This window comes from Danio aesculapii, chromosome 20, assembly GCF_903798145.1.
Source record: "Danio aesculapii chromosome 20, fDanAes4.1, whole genome shotgun sequence".
In the NCBI taxonomy this organism is placed as follows: Eukaryota; Metazoa; Chordata; class Actinopteri; order Cypriniformes; family Danionidae; genus Danio; species Danio aesculapii.
In genome coordinates this window covers 3,848,333-3,870,478 of record NC_079454.1, presented here as the reverse complement: position 1 = coordinate 3,870,478, position 22,146 = coordinate 3,848,333, and the positions used below count along the sequence as shown (strand labels likewise).

General features: G+C 40.1%; 1 protein-coding gene and 6 non-coding genes across 7 annotated transcripts; all 7 read left to right on the top strand.

Annotated features, from left to right (window-relative positions):
* Positions 1–2,080: 2,080 nt before the first annotated feature.
* On the top strand, positions 2,081–2,296 carry LOC130213906 (small nucleolar RNA U3). The gene has a single exon (XR_008835555.1). It is a non-coding gene; the product is annotated as a small nucleolar RNA U3 (small nucleolar RNA).
* A 1,629-nt stretch (positions 2,297–3,925) lies between these two features.
* Positions 3,926–4,141, top strand: LOC130213908 (small nucleolar RNA U3). Its single transcript, XR_008835557.1, has one exon. It is a non-coding gene; the product is annotated as a small nucleolar RNA U3 (small nucleolar RNA).
* Positions 4,142–5,770: 1,629 nt separating this feature from the next.
* On the top strand, positions 5,771–5,986 carry LOC130213910 (small nucleolar RNA U3). Its single transcript, XR_008835559.1, has one exon. It is a non-coding gene; the product is annotated as a small nucleolar RNA U3 (small nucleolar RNA).
* Positions 5,987–7,617: 1,631 nt separating this feature from the next.
* On the top strand, positions 7,618–7,833 carry LOC130213901 (small nucleolar RNA U3). Its single transcript, XR_008835551.1, has one exon. It is a non-coding gene; the product is annotated as a small nucleolar RNA U3 (small nucleolar RNA).
* A 1,629-nt stretch (positions 7,834–9,462) lies between these two features.
* Positions 9,463–9,678, top strand: LOC130213903 (small nucleolar RNA U3). The gene has a single exon (XR_008835553.1). It is a non-coding gene; the product is annotated as a small nucleolar RNA U3 (small nucleolar RNA).
* Positions 9,679–11,307: 1,629 nt separating this feature from the next.
* Positions 11,308–11,523, top strand: LOC130213907 (small nucleolar RNA U3). Its single transcript, XR_008835556.1, has one exon. It is a non-coding gene; the product is annotated as a small nucleolar RNA U3 (small nucleolar RNA).
* A 2,116-nt stretch (positions 11,524–13,639) lies between these two features.
* On the top strand, positions 13,640–19,635 carry marcksa (myristoylated alanine-rich protein kinase C substrate a). Its single transcript, XM_056445546.1, has 2 exons — positions 13,640–13,992; positions 15,992–19,635. Exons 1-2 carry the CDS (start codon positions 13,897–13,899, stop codon positions 16,616–16,618), a joined length of 723 nt encoding a protein of 240 aa, XP_056301521.1. The 5' UTR covers positions 13,640–13,896; the 3' UTR covers positions 16,619–19,635.
* Positions 19,636–22,146: the final 2,511 nt, after the last annotated feature.

The window sequence follows — 22,146 nt, the reverse complement described above, 5'->3', positions numbered from 1 at the left end:
TAGTATAGATAGGATACAGCTGCAGATACGACATCAATTTAGCATCATTTTTGAAACTGTAAAACAATAATTCATATTTTTACAGTACTGTGATGATTGGGTTTAGGGTTGGGGTAGTGCTTTTACAATTCATTCTCATAACTGGTTCATGAACTGGTTACATTTCAGTTTCTCATAATTGACATGTAAGTTCAAAACAGTGAGAAATAACAAGATAATTCATATAATTCATCACACTGCAATGATTGATATAAGCAAGCCAAATCAGTGCAAAATAGAGAGGGTGAAGAGCCCAACTAATGCAGTCACTGACCTCCATTATGGTGACACCAAAATAAAACACCGAAACCTTGTTAATTCTCAATAAGAACTGTATACAAGTCAAAGCGATCAGTAAAAAGTGAATCTGCTGAAGCAGTTCTGGAGGAAAAGAGCATGAGCTGAGCGGCAGCTAGACTTGGTCAACAGCAGCTTTGAAAGGCTGTTGTAATGGCTTTTCGTTGCTGTCAGTGTGTTGGTTGACTTTTAGTGTTGTGGTCTCGTTTTTTATTTTTGTTTATTCTTTGAACGGTTGAGTGTGAAATAACGGGAGGATTTTAATCAGCGAGTTGTTACATCGTGATAAACGCGATGAAAGTTTTTTTACATTTTTTTTGGTCGTGATGTCAATAATCAGTGTGCGAGTGAGAATAGAAGGTGTTTGGTGTCAAAAAAAACTCCTCCAAAAATGTACCCCTGGCTTTAGTCAATCTGCATGTTTATTTGCAGATTAAAAACTCAACATTTTTAGTTATGGAATTGTTGTTGTTTTTTCCAGTTCTTGGTCCTTTGCTCTTTACGTTATATGTGTTACCACTAGGCGATAGCATTATAAAAAGAAAAACCCTGAAATTAGTTGCCACTGTCATGCCGCACATTCACAGATCTCCTCACAACCTGAAAACCTGTACGAATTCACAAAATGAACAGGTTGTATAGCTGATATAAAAACTTGGATTACTATTACCTTTAGTTTTATTATTGAGTTCAGATAAATCAGAGGCCTTGATGATAGGACACAAAAACATCCCGTGCAAAAAACCTAGTAAACCGCCTCACCGTTGATAGCGTTTCAGTTGAGTCTTCATCTGCGGCGTTGCGTGATATTTGATGACAAGCTGTCGTGTGAAGGCCCCATTTAAAGCATCTGTACATCTCCATTTCGTCATGTCAGTCTGTCTCCTTAGGTGTACACAATTGTCAATTCGGCCCGTATCCTGAGCAGATGGTTGTCGTGGCCGTCGATAAGTTGAGAACATACGACATGGGATTCGTGCAAGACCCCAGTGACAGACGAGTCTCCGCCTTGATCTCGTCGGCTAGTCTGAACGCCCACCTTGTGACCTACTTGGCCTGCACCTTCTCCGGAACGGACGACCATCCTTCTGAATCCTCCGACGTCCAGACTGCAGCTCTGCACAAGACGTTTAGTCAGAGGAGAACTGTCCGTGGCCAGCTGAGCCTGGATGCTCTCAAGGTTTTTTCTTCATTTCCGGCAAGTGGCAGAGTTCTGGTTCTATGAAATATATCCAGCCTGGATCTAGCGGTCTGAATCTGCTGTGGCCTGTAACGTGTGGGTCTGCAGTTGGATGTTATTTGGTCCCTTGCCACAGTTGCCGCCTCTGGCTTGCTTGGTTGGGACTGCTGGAGCTGTGCAACGCTGGAGTTTCTCTTCGGCGGATCGGCCTTCAGCAGTGACTTACTTTTGCGTCGCGCTGATCTGAAATAAACTGAACTTAACTTCCACCGTGACATTTATACTAAACGGAAGCAGTTTCAACTTAACTTGAACTTACACCAGCATTCTACCACTTGTCTTATTCTTGCCTGAATCGCTGGAATGCTCCCCAATTTGAAATATTACGGCTTTTACTCTGTATTTATCATCTATGTTAAGCTGTTTTGACACAACCTACATTGTAAAAAGCACTGTGGAAATAAAGATGAATTGAATTAAACTTCTCATGGCTTTGAGAGCTTCTCCGTCAGTGAGACAGCGAGTGACAGAAGAGACTCCAGCTGCTTTTGCTGACTGAAGATTAAGATTATACTTTCAGGGATCATTTCTATAGTTTCTCACTAGGAAATGTGTTTCTAAAGTGTTGTGTCTCCCAAACCGCGATGAAGAGTGTTGATGTTCTTTTCTGAGCGTGAATCCGGTGTAGAGAACTGACTTGTCTCAGAAGCTCTACACTGTTGATGACCGTTCCTGGCTGCTTATAGCAGTTCTGGAGGAAAAGAGCATGAGCTGAGCGGCAGCTAGACTTGGTCAACAGCAGCTTTGAAAGGCTGTTGTAATGGCTTTTCGTTACTGTCAGTGTGTTGGTTGACTTTTAGTGTTGTGGTCTCGTTTTTTATTTTTGTTTATTCTTTGAACGGTTGAGTGTGAAATAACGGGAGGATTTTAATCCGCGAGTTGTTACATCGTGATAAACGCGATGAAAGTTTTTTACATTTTATTTGGTCGTGATGTCAATTATCAGTGTGCGAGTGAGAATAGAAGGTGTTTGGTGTCAAAAAAAACTCCTCCAAAAATTTTACCTTGGCTTTAGTCAATCTGCATGTTTATTTGCAGATTAAAAACTCAACATTTTTAGTTATGGAATTGTTGTTGTTTTTTCCAGTTCTTGGTCCTTTGCTCTTTACGTTATATGTGTTACCACTAGGCGATAGCATTATAAAAAGAAAAACCCTGGAATTAGTTGCCACTGTCATGCCGCACATTCACAGATCTCCTCACAACCTGAAAACCTGTACGAATTCACAAAATGAACAGGTTGTATAGCTGATATAAAAACTTGGATGACTATTACCTTTAGTTTTATTATTGAGTTCAGATAAATCAGAGGCCTTGATGATAGGACACAAAAACATCCCGTGCAAAAAACCTAGTAAACCGCCTCACCGTTGATAGCGTTTCAGTTGAGTCTTCATCTGCGGCGTTGCGTGATATTTGATGACAAGCTGTCGTGTGAAGGCCCCATTTAAAGCATCTGTACATCTCCATTTCGTCATGTCAGTCTGTCTCCTTAGGTGTACACAATTGTCAATTCGGCCCGTATCCTGAGCAGATGGTTGTCGTGGCCGTCGATAAGTTGAGAACATACGACATGGGATTCGTGCAAGACCCCAGTGACAGACGAGTCTCCGCCTTGATCTCGTCGGCTAGTCTGAACGCCCACCTTGTGACCTACTTGGCCTGCACCTTCTCCGGAACGGACGACCATCCTTCTGAATCCTCCGACGTCCAGACTGCAGCTCTGCACAAGACGTTTAGTCAGAGGAGAACTGTCCGTGGCCAGCTGAGCCTGGATGCTCTCAAGGTTTTTTCTTCATTTCCGGCAAGTGGCAGAGTTCTGGTTCTATGAAATATATCCAGCCTGGATCTAGCGGTCTGAATCTGCTGTGGCCTGTAACGTGTGGGTCTGCAGTTGGATGTTATTTGGTCCCTTGCCACAGTTGCCGCCTCTGGCTTGCTTGGTTGGGACTGCTGGAGCTGTGCAACGCTGGAGTTTCTCTTCGGCGGATCGGCCTTCAGCAGTGACTTACTTTTGCGTCGCGCTGATCTGAAATAAACTGAACTTAACTTCCACCGTGACATTTATACTAAACGGAAGCAGTTTCAACTTAACTTGAACTTACACCAGCATTCTACCACTTGTCTTATTCTTGCCTGAATCGCTGGAATGCTCCCCAATTTGAAATATTACGGCTTTTACTCTGTTTTATCATCTATGTTAAGCTGTTTTGACACAACCTACATTGTAAAAAGCACTGTGGAAATAAAGATGAATTGAATTAAACTTCTCATGGCTTTGAGAGCTTCTCCGTCAGTGAGACAGCGAGTGACAGAAGAGACTCCAGCTGCTTTTGCTGACTGAAGATTAAGACTATACTTTCAGGGATCATTTCTATAGTTTCTCACTAGGAAATGTGTTTCTAAAGTGTTGTGTCTCCCAAACCGCGATGAAGAGTGTTGATGTTCTTTTCTGAGCGTGAATCCGGTGTAGAGAACTGACTTGTCTCAGAAACTCTACACTGTTGATGACCGTTCCTGGCTGCTTATAGCAGTTCTGGAGGAAAAGAGCATGAGCTGAGCGGCAGCTAGACTTGGTCAACAGCAGCTTTGAAAGGCTGTTGTAATGGCTTTTCGTTACTGTCAGTGTGTTGGTTGACTTTTAGTGTTGTGGTCTCGTTTTTTATTTTTGTTTATTCTTTGAATGGTTGAGTGTGAAATAACGGGAGGATTTTAATCCGTGAGTTGTTACATCGTGATAAACGCGATGAAAGTTTTTTACATTTTATTTGGTCGTGATGTCAATTATCAGTGTGTGAGTGAGAATAGAAGGTGTTTGGTGTCAAAAAAAACTCCTCCAAAAAATTTACCTTGGCTTTAGTCAATCTGCATGTTTATTTGCAGATTAAAAACTCAACATTTTTAGTTATGGAATTGTTGTTGTTTTTTCCAGTTCTTGGTCCTTTGCTCTTTACGTTATATGTGTTACCACTAGGCGATAGCATTATAAAAAGAAAAACCCTAGAATTAGTTGCCACTGTCATGCCGCACATTCACAGATCTCCTCACAACCTGAAAACCTGTACGAATTCACAAAATGAACAGGTTGTATAGCTGATATAAAAACTTGGATGACTATTACCTTTAGTTTTATTATTGAGTTCAGATAAATCAGAGGCCTTGATGATAGGACACAAAAACATTCCGTGCAAAAAACCTAGTAAACCGCCTCACCGTTGATAGCGTTTCAGTTGAGTCTTCATCTGCGGCGTTGCGTGATATTTGATGACAAGCTGTCGTGTGAAGGCCCCATTTAAAGCATCTGTACATCTCCATTTCGTCATGTCAGTCTGTCTCCTTAGGTGTACACAATTGTCAATTCGGCCCGTATCCTGAGCAGATGGTTGTCGTGGCCGTCGATAAGTTGAGAACATACGACATGGGATTCGTGCAAGACCCCAGTGACAGACGAGTCTCCGCCTTGATCTCGTCGGCTAGTCTGAACGCCCACCTTGTGACCTACTTGGCCTGCACCTTCTCCGGAACGGACGACCATCCTTCTGAATCCTCCGACGTCCAGACTGCAGCTCTGCACAAGACGTTTAGTCAGAGGAGAACTGTCCGTGGCCAGCTGAGCCTGGATGCTCTCAAGGTTTTTTCTTCATTTCCGGCAAGTGGCAGAGTTCTGGTTCTATGAAATATATCCAGCCTGGATCTAGCGGTCTGAATCTGCTGTGGCCTGTAACGTGTGGGTCTGCAGTTGGATGTTATTTGGTCCCTTGCCACAGTTGCCGCCTCTGGCTTGCTTGGTTGGGACTGCTGGAGCTGTGCAACGCTGGAGTTTCTCTTCGGCGGATCGGCCTTCAGCAGTGACTTACTTTTGCGTCGCGCTGATCTGAAATAAACTGAACTTAACTTCCACCGTGACATTTATACTAAACGGAAGCAGTTTCAACTTAACTTGAACTTACACCAGCATTCTACCACTTGTCTTATTCTTGCCTGAATCGCTGGAATGCTCCCCAATTTGAAATATTACGGCTTTTACTCTGTTTTATCATCTATGTTAAGCTGTTTTGACACAACCTACATTGTAAAAAGCACTGTGGAAATAAAGATGAATTGAATTAAACTTCTCATGGGTTTGAGAGCTTCTCCGTCAGTGAGACAGCGAGTGACAGAAGAGACTCCAGCTGCTTTTGCTGACTGAAGATTAAGACTATACTTTCAGGGATCATTTCTATAGTTTCTCACTAGGAAATGTGTTTCTAAAGTATTGTGTCTCCCAAACCGCGATGAAGAGTGTTGATGTTCTTTTCTGAGCGTGAATCTGGTGTAGAGAACTGACTTGTCTCAGAAGCTCTACACTGTTGATGACCGTTCCTGGCTGCTTATAGCAGTTCTGGAGGAAAAGAGCATGAGCTGAGCGGCAGCTAGACTTGGTCAACAGCAGCTTTGAAAGGCTGTTGTAATGGCTTTTCGTTACTGTCAGTGTGTTGGTTGACTTTTAGTGTTGTGGTCTCGTTTTTTATTTTTGTTTATTCTTTGGACGGTTGAGTGTGAAATAACAGGAAGATTTTAATCCGCGAGTTGTTACATCGTGATAAACGCGATGAAAGTTTTTTACATTTTTTTTTGGGCGTGATGTCAATTATCAGTGTGCGAGTGAGAATAGAAGGTGTTTGGTGTCAAAAAAAACTCCTCCAAAAAATTTAACCTTGGCTTTAGTCAATCTGCATGTTTATTTGCAGATTAAAAACTCAACATTTTTAGTTATGGAATTGTTGTTGTTTTTTCCAGTTCTTGGTCCTTTGCTCTTTACGTTATATGTGTTACCACTAGGCGATAGCATTATAAAAAGAAAAACCCTGGAATTAGTTGCCACTGTCATGCCGCACATTCACAGATCTCCTCACAACCTGAAAACCTGTACGAATTCACAAAATGAACAGGTTGTATAGCTGATATAAAAACTTGGATGACTATTACCTTTAGTTTTAGTATTGAGTTCAGATAAATCAGAGGCCTTGATGATAGGACACAAAAACATCCCGTGCAAAAAACCTAGTAAACAGCCTCACCGTTGATAGCGTTTCAGTTGAGTCTTCATCGGCGGCGTTGCGTGATATTTGATGACAAGCTGTCGTGTGAAGGCCCCATTTAATGCATCTGTACATCTCCATTTCGTCATGTTAGTCTGTCTCCTTAGGTGTACACAATTGTCAATTCGGCCCGTATCCTGAGCAGATGGTTGTCGTGGCCGTCGATAAGTTGAGAACATACGACATGGGAGTCGTGCAAGACCCCAGTGACAGACGAGTCTCCGCCTTGATCTCGTCGGCTAGTCTGAACGCCCACCTTGTGACCTACTTGGCCTGCACCTTCTCCGGAACGGACGACCATCCTTCTGAATCCTCCGACGTCCAGACTGCAGCTCTGCACAAGACGTTTAGTCAGAGGAGAACTGTCCGTGGCCAGCTGAGCCTGGATGCTCTCAAGGTTTTTTCTTCATTTCCGGCAAGTGGCAGAGTTCTGGTTCTATGAAATATATCCAGCCTGGATCTAGCGGTCTGAATCTGCTGTGGCCTGTAACGTGTGGGTCTGCAGTTGGATGTTATTTGGTCCCTTGCCACAGTTGCCGCCTCTGGCTTGCTTGGTTGGGACTGCTGGAGCTGTGCAACGCTGGAGTTTCTCTTCGGCGGATCGGCCTTCAGCAGTGACTTACTTTTGCGTCGCGCTGATCTGAAATAAACTGAACTTAACTTCCACCGTGACATTTATACTAAACGGAAGCAGTTTCAACTTAACTTGAACTTACACCAGCATTCTACCACTTGTCTTATTCTTGCCTGAATCGCTGGAATGCTCCCCAATTTGAAATATTACGGCTTTTACTCTGTTTTATCATCTATGTTAAGCTGTTTTGACACAACCTACATTGTAAAAAGCACTGTGGAAATAAAGATGAATTGAATTGAACTTCTCATGGCTTTGAGAGCTTCTCCGTCAGTGAGACAGCGAGTGACAGAAGAGACTCCAGCTGCTTTTGCTGACTGAAGATTAAGACTATACTTTCAGGGATCATTTCTATAGTTTCTCACTAGGAAATGTGTTTCTAAAGTGTTGTGTCTCCCAAACCGCGATGAAGAGTGTTGATGTTCTTTTCTGAGCGTGAATCTGGTGTAGAGAACTGACTTGTCTCAGAAGCTCTACACTGTTGATGACCGTTCCTGGCTGCTTATAGCAGTTCTGGAGGAAAAGAGCATGAGCTGAGCGGCAGCTAGACTTGGTCAACAGCAGCTTTGAAAGGCTGTTGTAATGGCTTTTCGTTACTGTCAGTGTGTTGGTTGACTTTTAGTGTTGTGGTCTCGTTTTTTAGTTTTGTTTATTCTTTGAACGGTTGAGTGTGAAATAACAGGAAGATTTTAATCCGCGAGTTGTTACATCGTGATAAACGCGATGAAAGTTTTTACATTTTATTTGGTCGTGATGTCAATTATCAGTGTGCGAGTGAGAATAGAAGGTGTTTGGTGTCAAAAAAAACTCCTCCAAAAATTTTACCTTGGCTTTAGTCAATCTGCATGTTTATTTGCAGATTAAAAACTCAACATTTTTAGTTATGGAATTGTTGTTGTTTTTTCCAGTTCTTGGTCCTTTGCTCTTTACGTTATATGTGTTACCACTAGGCGATAGCATTATAAAAAGAAAAACCCTGGAATTAGTTGCCACTGTCATGCCGCACATTCACAGATCTCCTCACAACCTGAAAACCTGTACGAATTCACAAAATGAACAGGTTGTATAGCTGATATAAAAACTTGGATGACTATTACCTTTAGTTTTATTATTGAGTTCAGATAAATCAGAGGCCTTGATGATAGGACACAAAAACATCCCGTGCAAAAAACCTAGTAAACCGCCTCACCGTTGATAGCGTTTCAGTTGAGTCTTCATCAGCGGCGTTGCGTGATATTTGATGACAAGCTGTCGTGTGAAGGCCCCATTTAAAGCATCTGTACATCTCCATTTCGTCATGTTAGTCTGTCTCCTTAGGTGTACACAATTGTCAATTCGGCCCGTATCCTGAGCAGATGGTTGTCGTGGCCGTCGATAAGTTGAGAACATACGACATGGGAGTCGTGCAAGACCCCAGTGACAGACGAGTCTCCGCCTTGATCTCGTTGGCTAGTCTGAACGCCCACCTTGTGACCTACTTGGCCTGCACCTTCTCCGGAACGGACGACCATCCTTCTGAATCCTCCGACATCCAGACTGCAGCTCTGCACAAGACGTTTAGTCAGAGGAGAACTGTCCGTGGCCAGCTGAGCCTGGATGCTCTCAAGGTTTTTTCTTCATTTCCGGCAAGTGGCAGAGTTCTGGTTCTATGAAATATATCCAGCCTGGATCTAGCGGTCTGAATCTGCTGTGGCCTGTAACATGTGGGTCTGCAGTTGGATGTTATTTGGTCCCTTGCCACAGTTGCCGCCTCTGGCTTGCTTGGTTGGGACTGCTGGAGCTGTGCAACGCTGGAGTTTCTCTTCGGCGGATCGGCCTTCAGCAGTGACTTACTTTTGCGTCGCGCTGATCTGAAATAAACTGAACTTAACTTCCACCGTGACATTTATACTAAACGGAAGCAGTTTCAACTTAACTTGAACTTACACCAGCATTCTACCACTTGTCTTATTCTTGCCTGAATCGCTGGAATGCTCCCCAATTTGAAATATTACGGCTTTTACTCTGTTTTTATCATCTGTGTTAAGCTGTTTTGACACAACCTACATTGTAAAAAGCACTGTGGAAATAAAGATGAATTGAATTGAACTTCTCATGGCTTTGAGAGCTTCTCCGTCAGTGAGACAGCGAGTGACAGAAGAGACTCCAGCTGCTTTTGCTGACTGAAGATTAAGACTATACTTTCAGGGATCATTTCTATAGTTTCTCACTAGGAAATGTGTTTCTAAAGTGTTGTGTCTCCCAAACCGCGATGAAGAGTGTTGATGTTCTTTTCTGAGCGTGAATCCGGTGTAGAGAACTGACTTGTCTCAGAAGCTCTACACTGTTGATGACCGTTCCTGGCTGCTTATAGCAGTTCTGGAGGAAAAGAGCATGAGCTGAGCGGCAGCTAGACTTGGTCAACAGCAGCTTTGAAAGGCTGTTGTAATGGCTTTTCGTTACTGTCAGTGTGTTGGTTGACTTTTAGTGTTGTGGTCTCATTTTTTATTTTTGTTTATTCTTTGAACGGTTGAGTGTGAAATAACGGGAGGATTTTAATCCGTGAGTTGTTACATCGTGATAAACGCGATGAAAGTTTTTACATTTTATTTGGTCGTGATGTCAATTATCAGTGTGCGAGTGAGAATAGAAGGTGTTTGGTGTCAAAAAAAACTCCTCCAAAAATGTACCCCTGGCTTTAGTCAATCTGCATGTTTATTTGCAGATTAAAAACTCAACATTTTTAGTTATGGAATTGTTGTTGTTTTTTCCAGTTCTTGGTCCTTTGCTCTTTACGTTATATGTGTTACCACTAGGCGATAGCATTATAAAAAGAAAAACCCTGAAATTAGTTGCCACTGTCATGCCGCACATTCACAGATCTCCTCACAACCTGAAAACCTGTACGAATTCACAAAATGAACAGGTTGTATAGCTGATATAAAAACTTGGATGACTATTACCTTTAGTTTTATTATTGAGTTCAGATAAATCAGAGGCCTTGATGATAGGACACAAAAACATCCCGTGCAAAAAACCTAGTAAACCGCCTCACCGTTGATAGCGTTTCAGTTGAGTCTTCATCGGCGGCGTTGCGTGATATTTGATGACAAGCTGTCGTGTGAAGGCCCCATTTAAAGCATCTGTACATCTCCATTTCGTCATGTTAGTCTGTCTCCTTAGGTGTACACAATTGTCAATTCGGCCCGTATCCTGAGCAGATGGTTGTCGTGGCCGTCGATAAGTTGAGAACATACGACATGGGATTCGTGCAAGACCCCAGTGACAGACGAGTCTCCGCCTTGATCTCGTCGGCTAGTCTGAACGCCCACCTTGTGACCTACTTGGCCTGCACCTTCTCCGGAACGGACGACCATCCTTCTGAATCCTCCGACATCCAGACTGCAGCTCTGCACAAGACGTTTAGTCAGAGGAGAACTGTCCGTGGCCAGCTGAGCCTGGATGCTCTCAAGGTTTTTTCTTCATTTCCGGCAAGTGGCAGAGTTCTGGTTCTATGAAATATATCCAGCCTGGATCTAGCGGTCTGAATCTGCTGTGGCCTGTAACGTGTGGGTCTGCAGTTGGATGTTATTTGGTCCCTTGCCACAGTTGCCGCCTCTGGCTTGCTTGGTTGGGACTGCTGGAGCTGTGCAACGCTGGAGTTTCTCTTCGGCGGATCGGCCTTCAGCAGTGACTTACTTTTGCGTCGCGCTGATCTGAAATAAACTGAACTTAACTTCCACCGTGACATTTATACTAAACGGAAGCAGTTTCAACTTAACTTGAACTTACACAAGCATTCTCCTACTTGTCTTATTCTTGCCTGAATCGCTGGAATGCTCCCCAATTTGAAATATTACGGCTTTTACTCTGTTTTTATCATCTGTGTTAAGCTGTTTTGACACAACCTACATTGTAAAAAGCACTGTGGAAATAAAGATGAATTGAATTGAACTTCTCATGGCTTTGAGAGCGTCTCCGTCAGTGAGACAGCGAGTGACAGAAGAGACTCCAGCTGCTTTTGCTGACTGAAGATTAAGACTATACTTTCAGGGATCATTTCTATAGTTTCTCACTAGGAAATGTGTTTCTAAAGTGTTGTGTCTCCCAAACCGCGATGAAGAGTGTTGATGTTCTTTTCTGAGCGTGAATCCGGTGTAGAGAACTGACTTGTCTCAGAAACTCTACACTGTTGATGACCGTTCCTGGCTGCTTATAGCAGTTCTGGAGGAAAAGAGCATGAGCTGAGCGGCAGCTAGACTTGGTCAACAGCAGCTTTGAAAGGCTGTTGTAATGGCTTTTCGTTACTGTCAGTGTGTTGGTTGACTTTTAGTGTTGTGGTCTCATTTTTTATTTTTGTTTTTTCTTTGAACGGTTGAGTGTGAAATAACGGGAGGATTTTAATCCGTGAGTTGTTACATCGTGATAAACGCGATGAAAGTTTTTTACATTTTATTTGGTCGTGATATCAATTATCAGTGTGTGAGTGAGAATAGAAGGTGTTTGGTGTCAAAAAAAACTCCTCCAAAAATTTTTACCTTGGCTTTAGTCAATCTGCATGTTTATTTGCAGATTAAAAACTCAACATTTTTAGTTATGGAATTGTTGTTGTTTTTTCCAGTTCTTGGTCCTTTGCTCTTTACGTTATATGTGTTACCACTAGGCGATAGCATTATAAAAAGAAAAACCCTAGAATTAGTTGCCACTGTCATGCCGCACATTCACAGATCTCCTCACAACCTGAAAACCTGTACAAATTCACAAAATGAACAGGTTGTATAGCTGATATAAAAACTTGGATGACTATTACATTTAGTTTTATTATTGAGTTCAGATAAATCAGAGGCCTTGATGATAGGACACAAAAACATCCCGTGCAAAAAACCTAGTAAACCGCCTCACCGCTGACAGCGTTTTAGTTCAGTCTTCATCATCAGTCAGCAATTGGGGGGGGGTTGAAGGCCCCATTCAAAAAATTCTTTTATCATTACCAAAAGTGACCAATCATATGTTTTAGGAGAACAGTGCCATACTTGTCACATCTTACATCAGCTGCTTTGAGCTCACACCATCTTTATCCAGAGATACTCGCCCAGATTTGCTATATCTCATCTGGTCCACTTCTGGCTCACAGTCACATTAGCCAGAGCTTACTGTGCCTATTTTTTGCCAAAAGTGGTCCACATATGTTTTAAGGTAACTGGGCCACATTTGTCAAATCTTCTCTGGGCCACTATAGGCTCACAGCCACATTAGTTAGAGCTTACTTTGCCTACTTTTATGCCTAAAGTGGCCCACATATGTTTTAAAATAACTGGGCCACATTTGCCATTTTTTTCTCTGGGCCACTTTAGACTCACAGCTGCATTAGCCAGAGCTTAAAAATTATAAAATAAGGGGGATGCGGTGGCGCAGTGGGTAGCGCACTTGTCTCACACCTAGAAGGTTGCTGGTTCGAGCCTCGGCTGGGTCAGTTGGCATTTCTGTGTGGAGTTTGCATGGTCTCCCTGTGTTCGCTTAGGTTTCCTGCAAGTGCTCCGGTTTCCCCCACAAGTCCAAAAACATGTGGTATAGATGAATTGGGTAAGCTAAAAATTGTCCGTAGTGTATGTGTGCGAATGATGAGTGTGTATGGATGTTTCCCATTGATGAGTTGCAGCTGGAAGGGCATCAGCTGCGTAAAATATATGCTGGATAAGTTGGCGGTTCATTCTGCTGTGGTGACCCAAGATTACTAAAGGGACTAAGCCAAAAAGAAAATGAATGAATAAAATAATTAAAAAATTAAAGAGAAATGTAAACAAATAAAATAATTACCTGTATAAACTCACTTGAATAATTGTATCTCATAATAATTATAATAGCCTAATAATAATAATAATACTCGAATCAGATAGAAATGCTTGTAAATCACTATTTTACAAATAAACATTTAAAGATCTAGAAGATGACTTTGAATAATAAACATGTCAGTCACATAAATTAGAGGTATGTGACGCTTATATTATCCATATAAAACTTTAATTTTACATTTCCCACAAAAACTATAGTGCATGTTTAGTGCACGTTCTATGAAAATCCTCACTATTAAACGTGTGCTTGATATGCTGGGATAGCCTCCAACATTCAAAGAGCAAACTGCTTTAAAAAGAACATTAAAAGGGATCCTGTTGTTGTTCTTATGTTTACATATAAGTCTGTTTCTATTGTTCGTTTAGAGTTTAAGACGCGCCTTCATGCAGACGGTCGAATAGGATTGGTCGGTTTAGGTTTAAGCTGCGCCTTCTTGATGAATGTCTATTCTGATTGGACGTCGACAGCTTCGAGTGACGTCATTACGCGAAATGCCCATTCATCGTTGCAGTTGGGCGTTGGACTCCGCATCTTATTAGTAACCAGGGAGATTTCTCCATTTTCTGTGCTTTCTACAGTGTCAAGGCACAAATCTGATACATTTTTGTAAAATTTAAACAATTCAAGTTGTTTTTATAACATCGGTCTTTGTCTTAATATTGGATTTGCTCACCGCATGTATTTTTAATTCAGCACTTCATAGTAAGGAGCCGGTGGCTTGTTGCTCTTTGTTCTGTATTGGGATCTGTTGAGCTCTTTGTTGGAGGGCAAGTATGGGAGCGCAATTCTCAAAAACAGCTGGGAAAGAAGGAACAGCTGCCGAAAAACCAGGAGAGGCTGCAGTTTCACCATCCAAAGCCAACGGACAGGTATTAACCATTTATATGAAAATGATTTATGGATCCTGTTCATTACACGACTGAATTCTGAATGCTGAAGGAGACTCAATTCAACAACCACGAAAATTAAGCGCAACATTTCCTTTTACGACAGGTGTTACATTTCACTTTAGTTAGAACAGTACAGTGTTTTAATGTTATTTGAACGTTTCATGGGTGCTGCTTTAGAAATCAATTTAGGGCTTTTTTATTCTGACAATAACATTTGTTAGTTTTGAAGAGAGAGTGCTTATAAATGAAAGCGCTGAACTAATGTGGAACTGACCTTGTACTGCATGTTTATTTACGACATTAGTGTTATTTTCTTATATTTTGCAAGGGTTGCAGGGGTGATTGTTATAGAGTAACAATGGCACGCCACGCCTTTAGTCGCAGATGCTCGATACGCCTCAGTATCACAATAGAGGTCTTCAACCGACAGAAACCACAAAAGAGCAAGTAAAACGGTTGTAATGATAGCTTTATGAAGTACCGTGATTGCTGTACCTGTTTGGCTCTCGGGGTATTAGGATCAATGGTTGTTTTTGGCGCCTCAGTTCGTATAAGGAAGACTTAAAAAGTCCATCTGGTGGTCGTGGTAGTATTAGGCATAAATAACACGTAAACTGTGCAACATAGTATAAAGAATTACCTTTACTTTTTATGTAATTGAATTGCTGTTGCTTATAAAATAATTGCTTTTAATACTTAATAATTGTATTTTTTCATCTATCAAGACAATTCCAAATGGTTAGGAAAAAACAATTGAGAAATTAGCTCATGAAAATAAGGTATAAATTCAGAGAACCACAGTAATTAAACTAAAAAGGATATATTTGACAATTGCACGTGCTTAAGAAATAATGACATTTATTAGAGAATTAATATGTATCTATGAAATATGGTATCGTTACTTTGAAACGTTTTGATACAGTGTAAAACCCAACAGTCAACTTTATCAAATGAAACGAGTGTAGTTAACTCAAAATTGACTGAAAGTTAATTCTACTCATTTGAAAAGAGTTTTGAACTGTTGAAGGTAATGAGTTAATTAAATACCACATTACTTTAACTTAAATGGAGTAAGTTCACAGTACTCAAATAGATTAGTTTATTAACTCAAATGGTTTGTTGCAATCGGTTTCCTCAAACTGTTTGAGGTGCCTTAACCTGTTGGGTTTTACAGTACTCAGTTGGGTTGAGTTCTCTTCATTTATCAGGTCTTACTTTATTTAAATTGCTTCATTTACTCAAATGGAGTAAGTTCACAGTACTCATTAGGATTAGCTTTTGAACTTAAATGGTTTGTTGGAATCGGTTTCCTCAAACGGTTTGAGTTCTCTTTAAGTTTTTGGGTTTTACAGTGTACATATGTTGTTTATTATTAATTAAAGTATTTTAGAAGGTAATTTAAAAACTATTTTGAATAAACACATTTGAGAAATCTGCAGCCTCTTTAGCCCGTAAATGTGTGTACATATAGATTTATTAAATTCTGTAATATTATTGAATCATTTTCAAATGTTTATTTGATTTTTGTACAGTTTGTATAGTAATGTTTTGTTTTTAAGTAGAGACTAATTAGATCTAAATGGACTTTCATTGCAAACCTTAAATGGAAGTCTAAAAAATTATTATTTATGTGTTAATATACTCTCAAAATCATTCCTCATAAATCTGCAGATTTCTTTTACAAAATACTGAAAAAATGGCCACAGATTCTGTGTGACCCTAGTAATTAGTAATGAAATACTTTTTGTAATAGCATACCCAATACTGTATAGAATGAAAGTATTATAATAATAACAATAAATAAACTAGCGATTTAACAATTAAGTTAATAAATGCAAATTTGAAGAAACATAATACATACATAAATAAATAGATGAATGAAAAAATAGCATTTTTTTTTTCAACTTGTCCTCTTATAATAGAGATAATGGTAATTGCGAATGCTTGGATGTATAATGATGGTGTGTATTTGCTTTAGGAAAATGGCCACCTGAAAGTGAATGGCGATGCATCTCCAGCAGTTGCTGAGCAGAAAGAAGAGGTCCAGACCAACGGCACCGCAACAGCAGAGGATGGAGAGAAGGACGAGGAAGCTCCCGATGAAAAGGTGGCCACAGATGTAGTCAAGGCAAACACAGAAGTGATTGCACCGACTGAAGAGGAGGCTGCAAAAGCTGAGAATGGAGCAACTCCTTCAACGAGCAACGAGACTCCGAAGAAGAAAAAGAAGCGCTTTTCGTTTAAGAAATCTTTCAAACTGAGTGGCTTCTCTTTTAAGAAAACCAAGAAGGAGACGGGAGATAATGGTGAGGAGGCAGTAGAGGCAGGCAGCGATGAAGCCAAGACTGATGGAGCTGTTGAAGGTGTGTCAGAAGAGAAGGCCCAAACCGCAGAGGAGGCGGCCAAACCAGAGCAGAATCCAGAGGAGTCCAAGGCTACCAGTCCAGCTACTGAGGACTCAAAAAAGGAGGAGAAAGCAGCTGAGCCAGCAGTGGTGACAGAGACCAGTCCTCAGAATGAAGCAGCTGCGGCAGAAGAATCTGCTCCCTCTGTACAAGAAGCAGAAAGCAGTCCAGAGGCTCAAGCAGAAGCTGCTACAGAGTAATTTTGTGCAGATGAAAAAAACAGAGAGGCGATAAAAGAAAGGAAAATCGAAGAATTATTCCCTGTTGTACAGTGGAGCGGTGCCAGGGTATGAAATATATGAGAACTTGTCTCTAACAAGGAATATTTTAAATGTCTTCTTTTGTATAGCAATCTCTATAAATCTCACTTTGCTCATGTTGTTTTTCATAGAGCTGTGAAATGGGTGGTGAAGTACAGAAAAAGATACATTTATCTGCCCTATATATTTTTTTTTTTGAAGCAGTATTAACTGGATTTGTTTTTATTTTTGCATTTTTATACAAACAAAATGCATTGAAAATGTATGGACTTGGCTTTGGATTAAAGACAGTTGGTTGAGTGGCCAAAAGTTTTTTTTTTTTTTATCTTTAAACCACACAGTAAAATCCTCTGAGAAAAAATGTACTCAGTTCAGAGAATATTTGGAACCCTCTCTAAATTGAGGAAAAGTAAAGCTGCGGTCACACTAGAGCAGGGGTCACCAATCACGGTCCTGGAGGGCCGGTGTCCTGCAGGGTTTAGCTCCAACTTGCCTCAACACACCTGCTTGATTGATTCAAGAATACCCTGTAAGACCTTGATTAGCTTGTTCAGGTGTGTTTGATTAGGGTTGGAGCTAAAATCTGCAGGACACTGGACCTCCAGGAACAAGTTTGGTGACCCCTGCACTAGAGTTTGTGCATGCGAAATCCTGTCGTACTGCGAATTGGGGCGGGATTAAACAAGACATTTAAAAAAGTGAGTGATTGCTCCATATTTAACATTTCTCTCCAGAGAGGTCATGTTTTGATCCTTGATTGGTCTCACGCCATCAAGAGATGCGATTTCGCAGGTCAGAGTTCACCGAGCTTGAACTTTGCAACACAATGAACTGCGAAACTTGACAAACGAACTTGTTTCCGGTCTGACGCATTCACGCATGTATGAATGAAAGTCTATGGGGAGAAAAGGGCAGTGTGACCGTAGCTTCACTCAACAACAGAGTTAAGTTAATAAGACAGTGAAATAATTAATTAAGTGATGACTGAGCACTGATGATGAACACCTGCTGTTGTTAAGCAGAAACAGAAGAGAAACACAAAACTACAACTGACTTCAAACAGCAGCAGCAGATTTACTAACCTGTTTGACTAACATCTTTGACTAAAATGTCCCCAAAAATCCATATGTGGTTTATTGAGAATTAAGTTTTAGTTATTTATGTTTTACAAAAAAAAACAACAACAAAAGAAAGCTTTTTTCTGATGTCACCATCGTGGAAAACAGTAGTTGATATACTTGGGCTCTTTGACTTGATTTCTATCATTAGTGGTTCTTTGTTTGTTATGACAAGTATAAAGAGAGTGAATATGATCAGATTAAGTTATCCTGTATTAATGTCTAATGTTTGCAAGTTAAATTTTACGTAGCATCAGCTTCGCAAGTTATTTTATAACAATGGTTTATCACCCAGAAGACTAAACATTGTGTTTTTCAAGAGATTAGACCTCAACTGTGGCTTTATTAATTTCTTTAAAACACAGTGAGCATCTCAATCAATTTAGAGATACAGACATCCAGAATCAGTGTATGCATCTGAATAATGGTTAGAGATTTTTTTTTTTTTATTACTGCAGTTCACACTAGGTGAGTCATACAACATTCATCCATAGTTCCCAGCATGCACTGCAAAAAACCCACCACCTCACCATTTTTGTGAAGCATACGCTGATTATTTATGTATGTGTGTGTTTTTTTTTTTTTTATATGTAAGTTGATGATAGCATTGTTGTGTTACTTCTGTGATAAAATATCACTTAATCTTAGTGGTTTGGCCAGGAACTAAATCACCACAGAATCAACTGTCCTATTCACATTTGGTTTCTTTGCGCAGTACTTGTCATAACACTCTATTTGGCAATCAAAAGCACAAATGTTAAAAATTGAATTACAGAGCTCAAGTAAAGCAGCTAATGTTCTCCTCGATGGTGATATCTTACAACACAAAAAGTGGTGTTGTTTTTATATTGTTGTAAAAAGTTATTTAATCAGTTCATTCTCGTTAATATCACTATGTGGAATTTTGTGAAGTCTGGCAGAAATAAAGCCAAACAGGTTGGTAATAAGTAAAGCTGCTGTTTGGGGAGTTGTTCAACGATCCTCTGCTGAGATTGTGAGAGATTCAATGTGTTTCATTTCAGTTTATTTGATCTAAAGCTGTGACTGCAGTCAGTTGTAGTTTTGTGTTTCTCTTCTGTTTCTGCTTATTAGCAGCAGGTGTTCATCACCAGTGTTCAATCATCACTTAATTAGTCTCTTCACCGTCTCAATAACTTTAACTCTGCTGCTGAGTAACTTTTACTCAATTTAGATGGGGACCAAATACACTCTGAACTGAATAAATTTTACTCAGAGGATTTGGCTGTGCACTGACGAGTAGTTTAAAATAGAATGATCATGAAATCATTCACTAACATTAACAACACTAAATGATTTTTTTTAACAAAATATATAAAAAGGAAAAAAAAAGATTCTGGGAACCCTGTAACGGTCAATAATTTCAGTAGGCAAACAGTTTACACATGCTTTGTAGTGGTTCTATGAGCTTATAAAGCATGTATAGAATGGGCGTTAAACTTTGTAATTGTACAAATATCTTGATCTCAAAAAGCACATGCACCTCTTCTATCAGCACGTTTGGATTTGTACATGGTTTTCAGAGCATTGAAGCATTTTTTAATTCTCAAACCAAGCTGTGACGCATGTTCTGGTTCATGTTTCTATTGTAATTTGAATTGATTACAGCAGATAATCCTTTTTCACAGGGTGTTTGACAAAATTTGGGAAACAATCAGATGCAGAGTTGGCAGCTGGTCTCTTTTGTAAATATTTGAGAAGCGTTTACATTTGAGTTTGAATATAACTTTGCTTACATAATTACTCTTGAATTTCGCTGCTGAAGGTGTTCTAAATTTTTGTGAGCGCACTAAAAGCAAAATAAATGTGAATACAATTTGATTTGTTTTGTCTCTTCTTTTTTACAGGTAACCATTAATAAATTACTATTAATAACAGCTATTAATCAGTGCAAGTAATATTTAAGTTGGTAGTATGTCTTGTAATTTTGTGTACAAAAAGCCACTCAATTAAAGAGATAATACTCCCAAAAATCAAATATTACTCAGTATTTACTCACTCTCAAACTGCTCTAAACTTTTATTAATTAATGTTTCTGTGCCGAAACAAAATATTCTGTATCTGTAGAATGTTCACAATAAGTAGCCATTGTCTTTCTTTTTCATTCATTCATTTTCTTTTTTCGGCTTAGTCCCTATTATTAATCCGGGGTCACCACAGCGGAATGAACTGCCAACTTATTCAGCACATGTTTTACACAGAAGATGCCCTTTCAGCTGCAACCCATCTCTGGGAAACATCCATACACCCTCATACACTCTGGACAATTTAGCCTTCCCAATTCACCTGAACCGCATGTCTTTGAACTGTGGAGGGAAACCGGAGCACCTAGAGGAAACCCACACGAACACAGGGAGAACATGCAAACTCCATACAGAAACACCAACTGACCCAGCTGAGGCTTGAACCCGCAGCCTTCTTGCTGTGAGCCGACAGCACTACCTACTGCACCACTACATTGATGTTATCAATTTGTTGGATTGGGTGAAATGTGCTTAGCCATGTCCCTCTGACCCTTCGTTTGCTGCTAGTGAAAGAGAAGAAGAACATAACAATAAAACCCTGCACCTTATTTTGTTTCAGTTGGACATACTGTACATCATCATTATGCAATAAAATTCTGCAGCAACTTCCAGTTTACGCAGACTGTGAAGGGGTGTTTCAACTAAAAATGAAGATTGTATTACTATTTACTCTGTCTCAAGTGGTTGCAGACCTTTATGAGTTTCTTGATTCGGTAGAACACAAAAGAAAATATTTTAAAGAAAGCTGAAAACCTGTAACCAGGAGCAATGCAATGTAGCTCTGTCATGACCACTCTGGGGATTCATCATGGTAATGAACATGTATATGGCAATGAACTTGTGCTACCAGAAAAAAAAATTGATATTACGATGCATTAGACAGAGTTTTAGGATGCCACCCAGCCAAATGAAATGAAGGTGTGCTTGACTCCTCCCTGTCATTTTAACAGCTGTTGGGATCACATGGGTCCCTCCAATTTTCAAAATTTTCCTCAAAATAAAATTTGGCCAGAGCTGCACAACATATGACCTTTAAATGAACACGGGCACTCTGACTTCCATTGTATTTTTGTGTTAGCACCCCTAAAGAGCGATTCAATGTGGTCATGTCATTGGCCCATGAACATTTTCTGCTTGTTATCAAACTATTTCATAACTAACAAGAGGCAACTCAATCAAAACTTAATGTTAAAACAGCTGTCATAATATTATTTATCAATATGTGTGTTACGGAAGCAGACGGACAAACAAGGGGAGTAAGTATAAATGAGGTTTATTACAACAGCAGAGTAATGTGGATAATGATTGAGAGTTGAAATGGAGTTTGGATGATCTGATGATTCTCTTTGCCAGGTGGGATGACAGACACAGAAGGATGACCGAAAGCACACACCAGAGGACTTGCTGGGAAGACAGACTGACGAGACACACAACGTTGACAGGACAACTGGACAGACTGGAATGAAAACAGAGATAAGGTAAGTATATTTGCTGAGATCGTAGGGGAGTGAAACCTAGGAAGTGGTTCACTCAGAGTCCGCTTCGTAGGAACGAGACCGGACAATGAGTGAAGTGAGGTGTGTGCTTATATAGTGAATGGGAGTGATTGGGTGCAGCTGTGCGTGGTTAATACTCAGGTGAAGGTGCTCGATGCGTGATGTTGGTGGAAGAGCCTGGCCAATCCGTGACAATGTGACTCTTTTTGGACTCTCAGAAGCTATAGAAATTAAAAATGTATAACTGGAAATACGTTGGGAGCATTGTTTTTGTTCACATTCCTCAAAATGGTCTAGGAGAGAGTAGCATGACAGTGTTTAGTCACACTATTACCTTCGCTTTTACATGTAACAAACTAGTTTGGGCTTTCATTTCAATTTAAATGAATAAAAAGACAAAATTAATTATATTAAGAGCATAATGCTTTAGGGGCTTGGTAATGTTCAGATACGTTATGAGAAACAGCTTAAAGTGTATACATTTTTATGATAAATTAATAATCACAGAACATTATTAATCAATGAACATTGATTTTAAGACAGTGACAGTCACAAACTATGAGGTTTATATAATTTGGTTAACTAAGTTTGTGTTGAAATAGTTTGATAAAGTATTGTTTATTTTAAAGAGGCATAACCCCAACAGCCAAAGTGAATTACTAGCCTGTCTTAAAGAGTCTGATGCAGCCTTCCAGCAGAAGTGGAAGCAGCAAATAATAATAATAATAAATTAAGTTGTTTGGACAATTTGTTCACATTTTGGAATAGAAGTATTCCACTACCCCTGCTGACCCACTAGATGTAGACTAAAT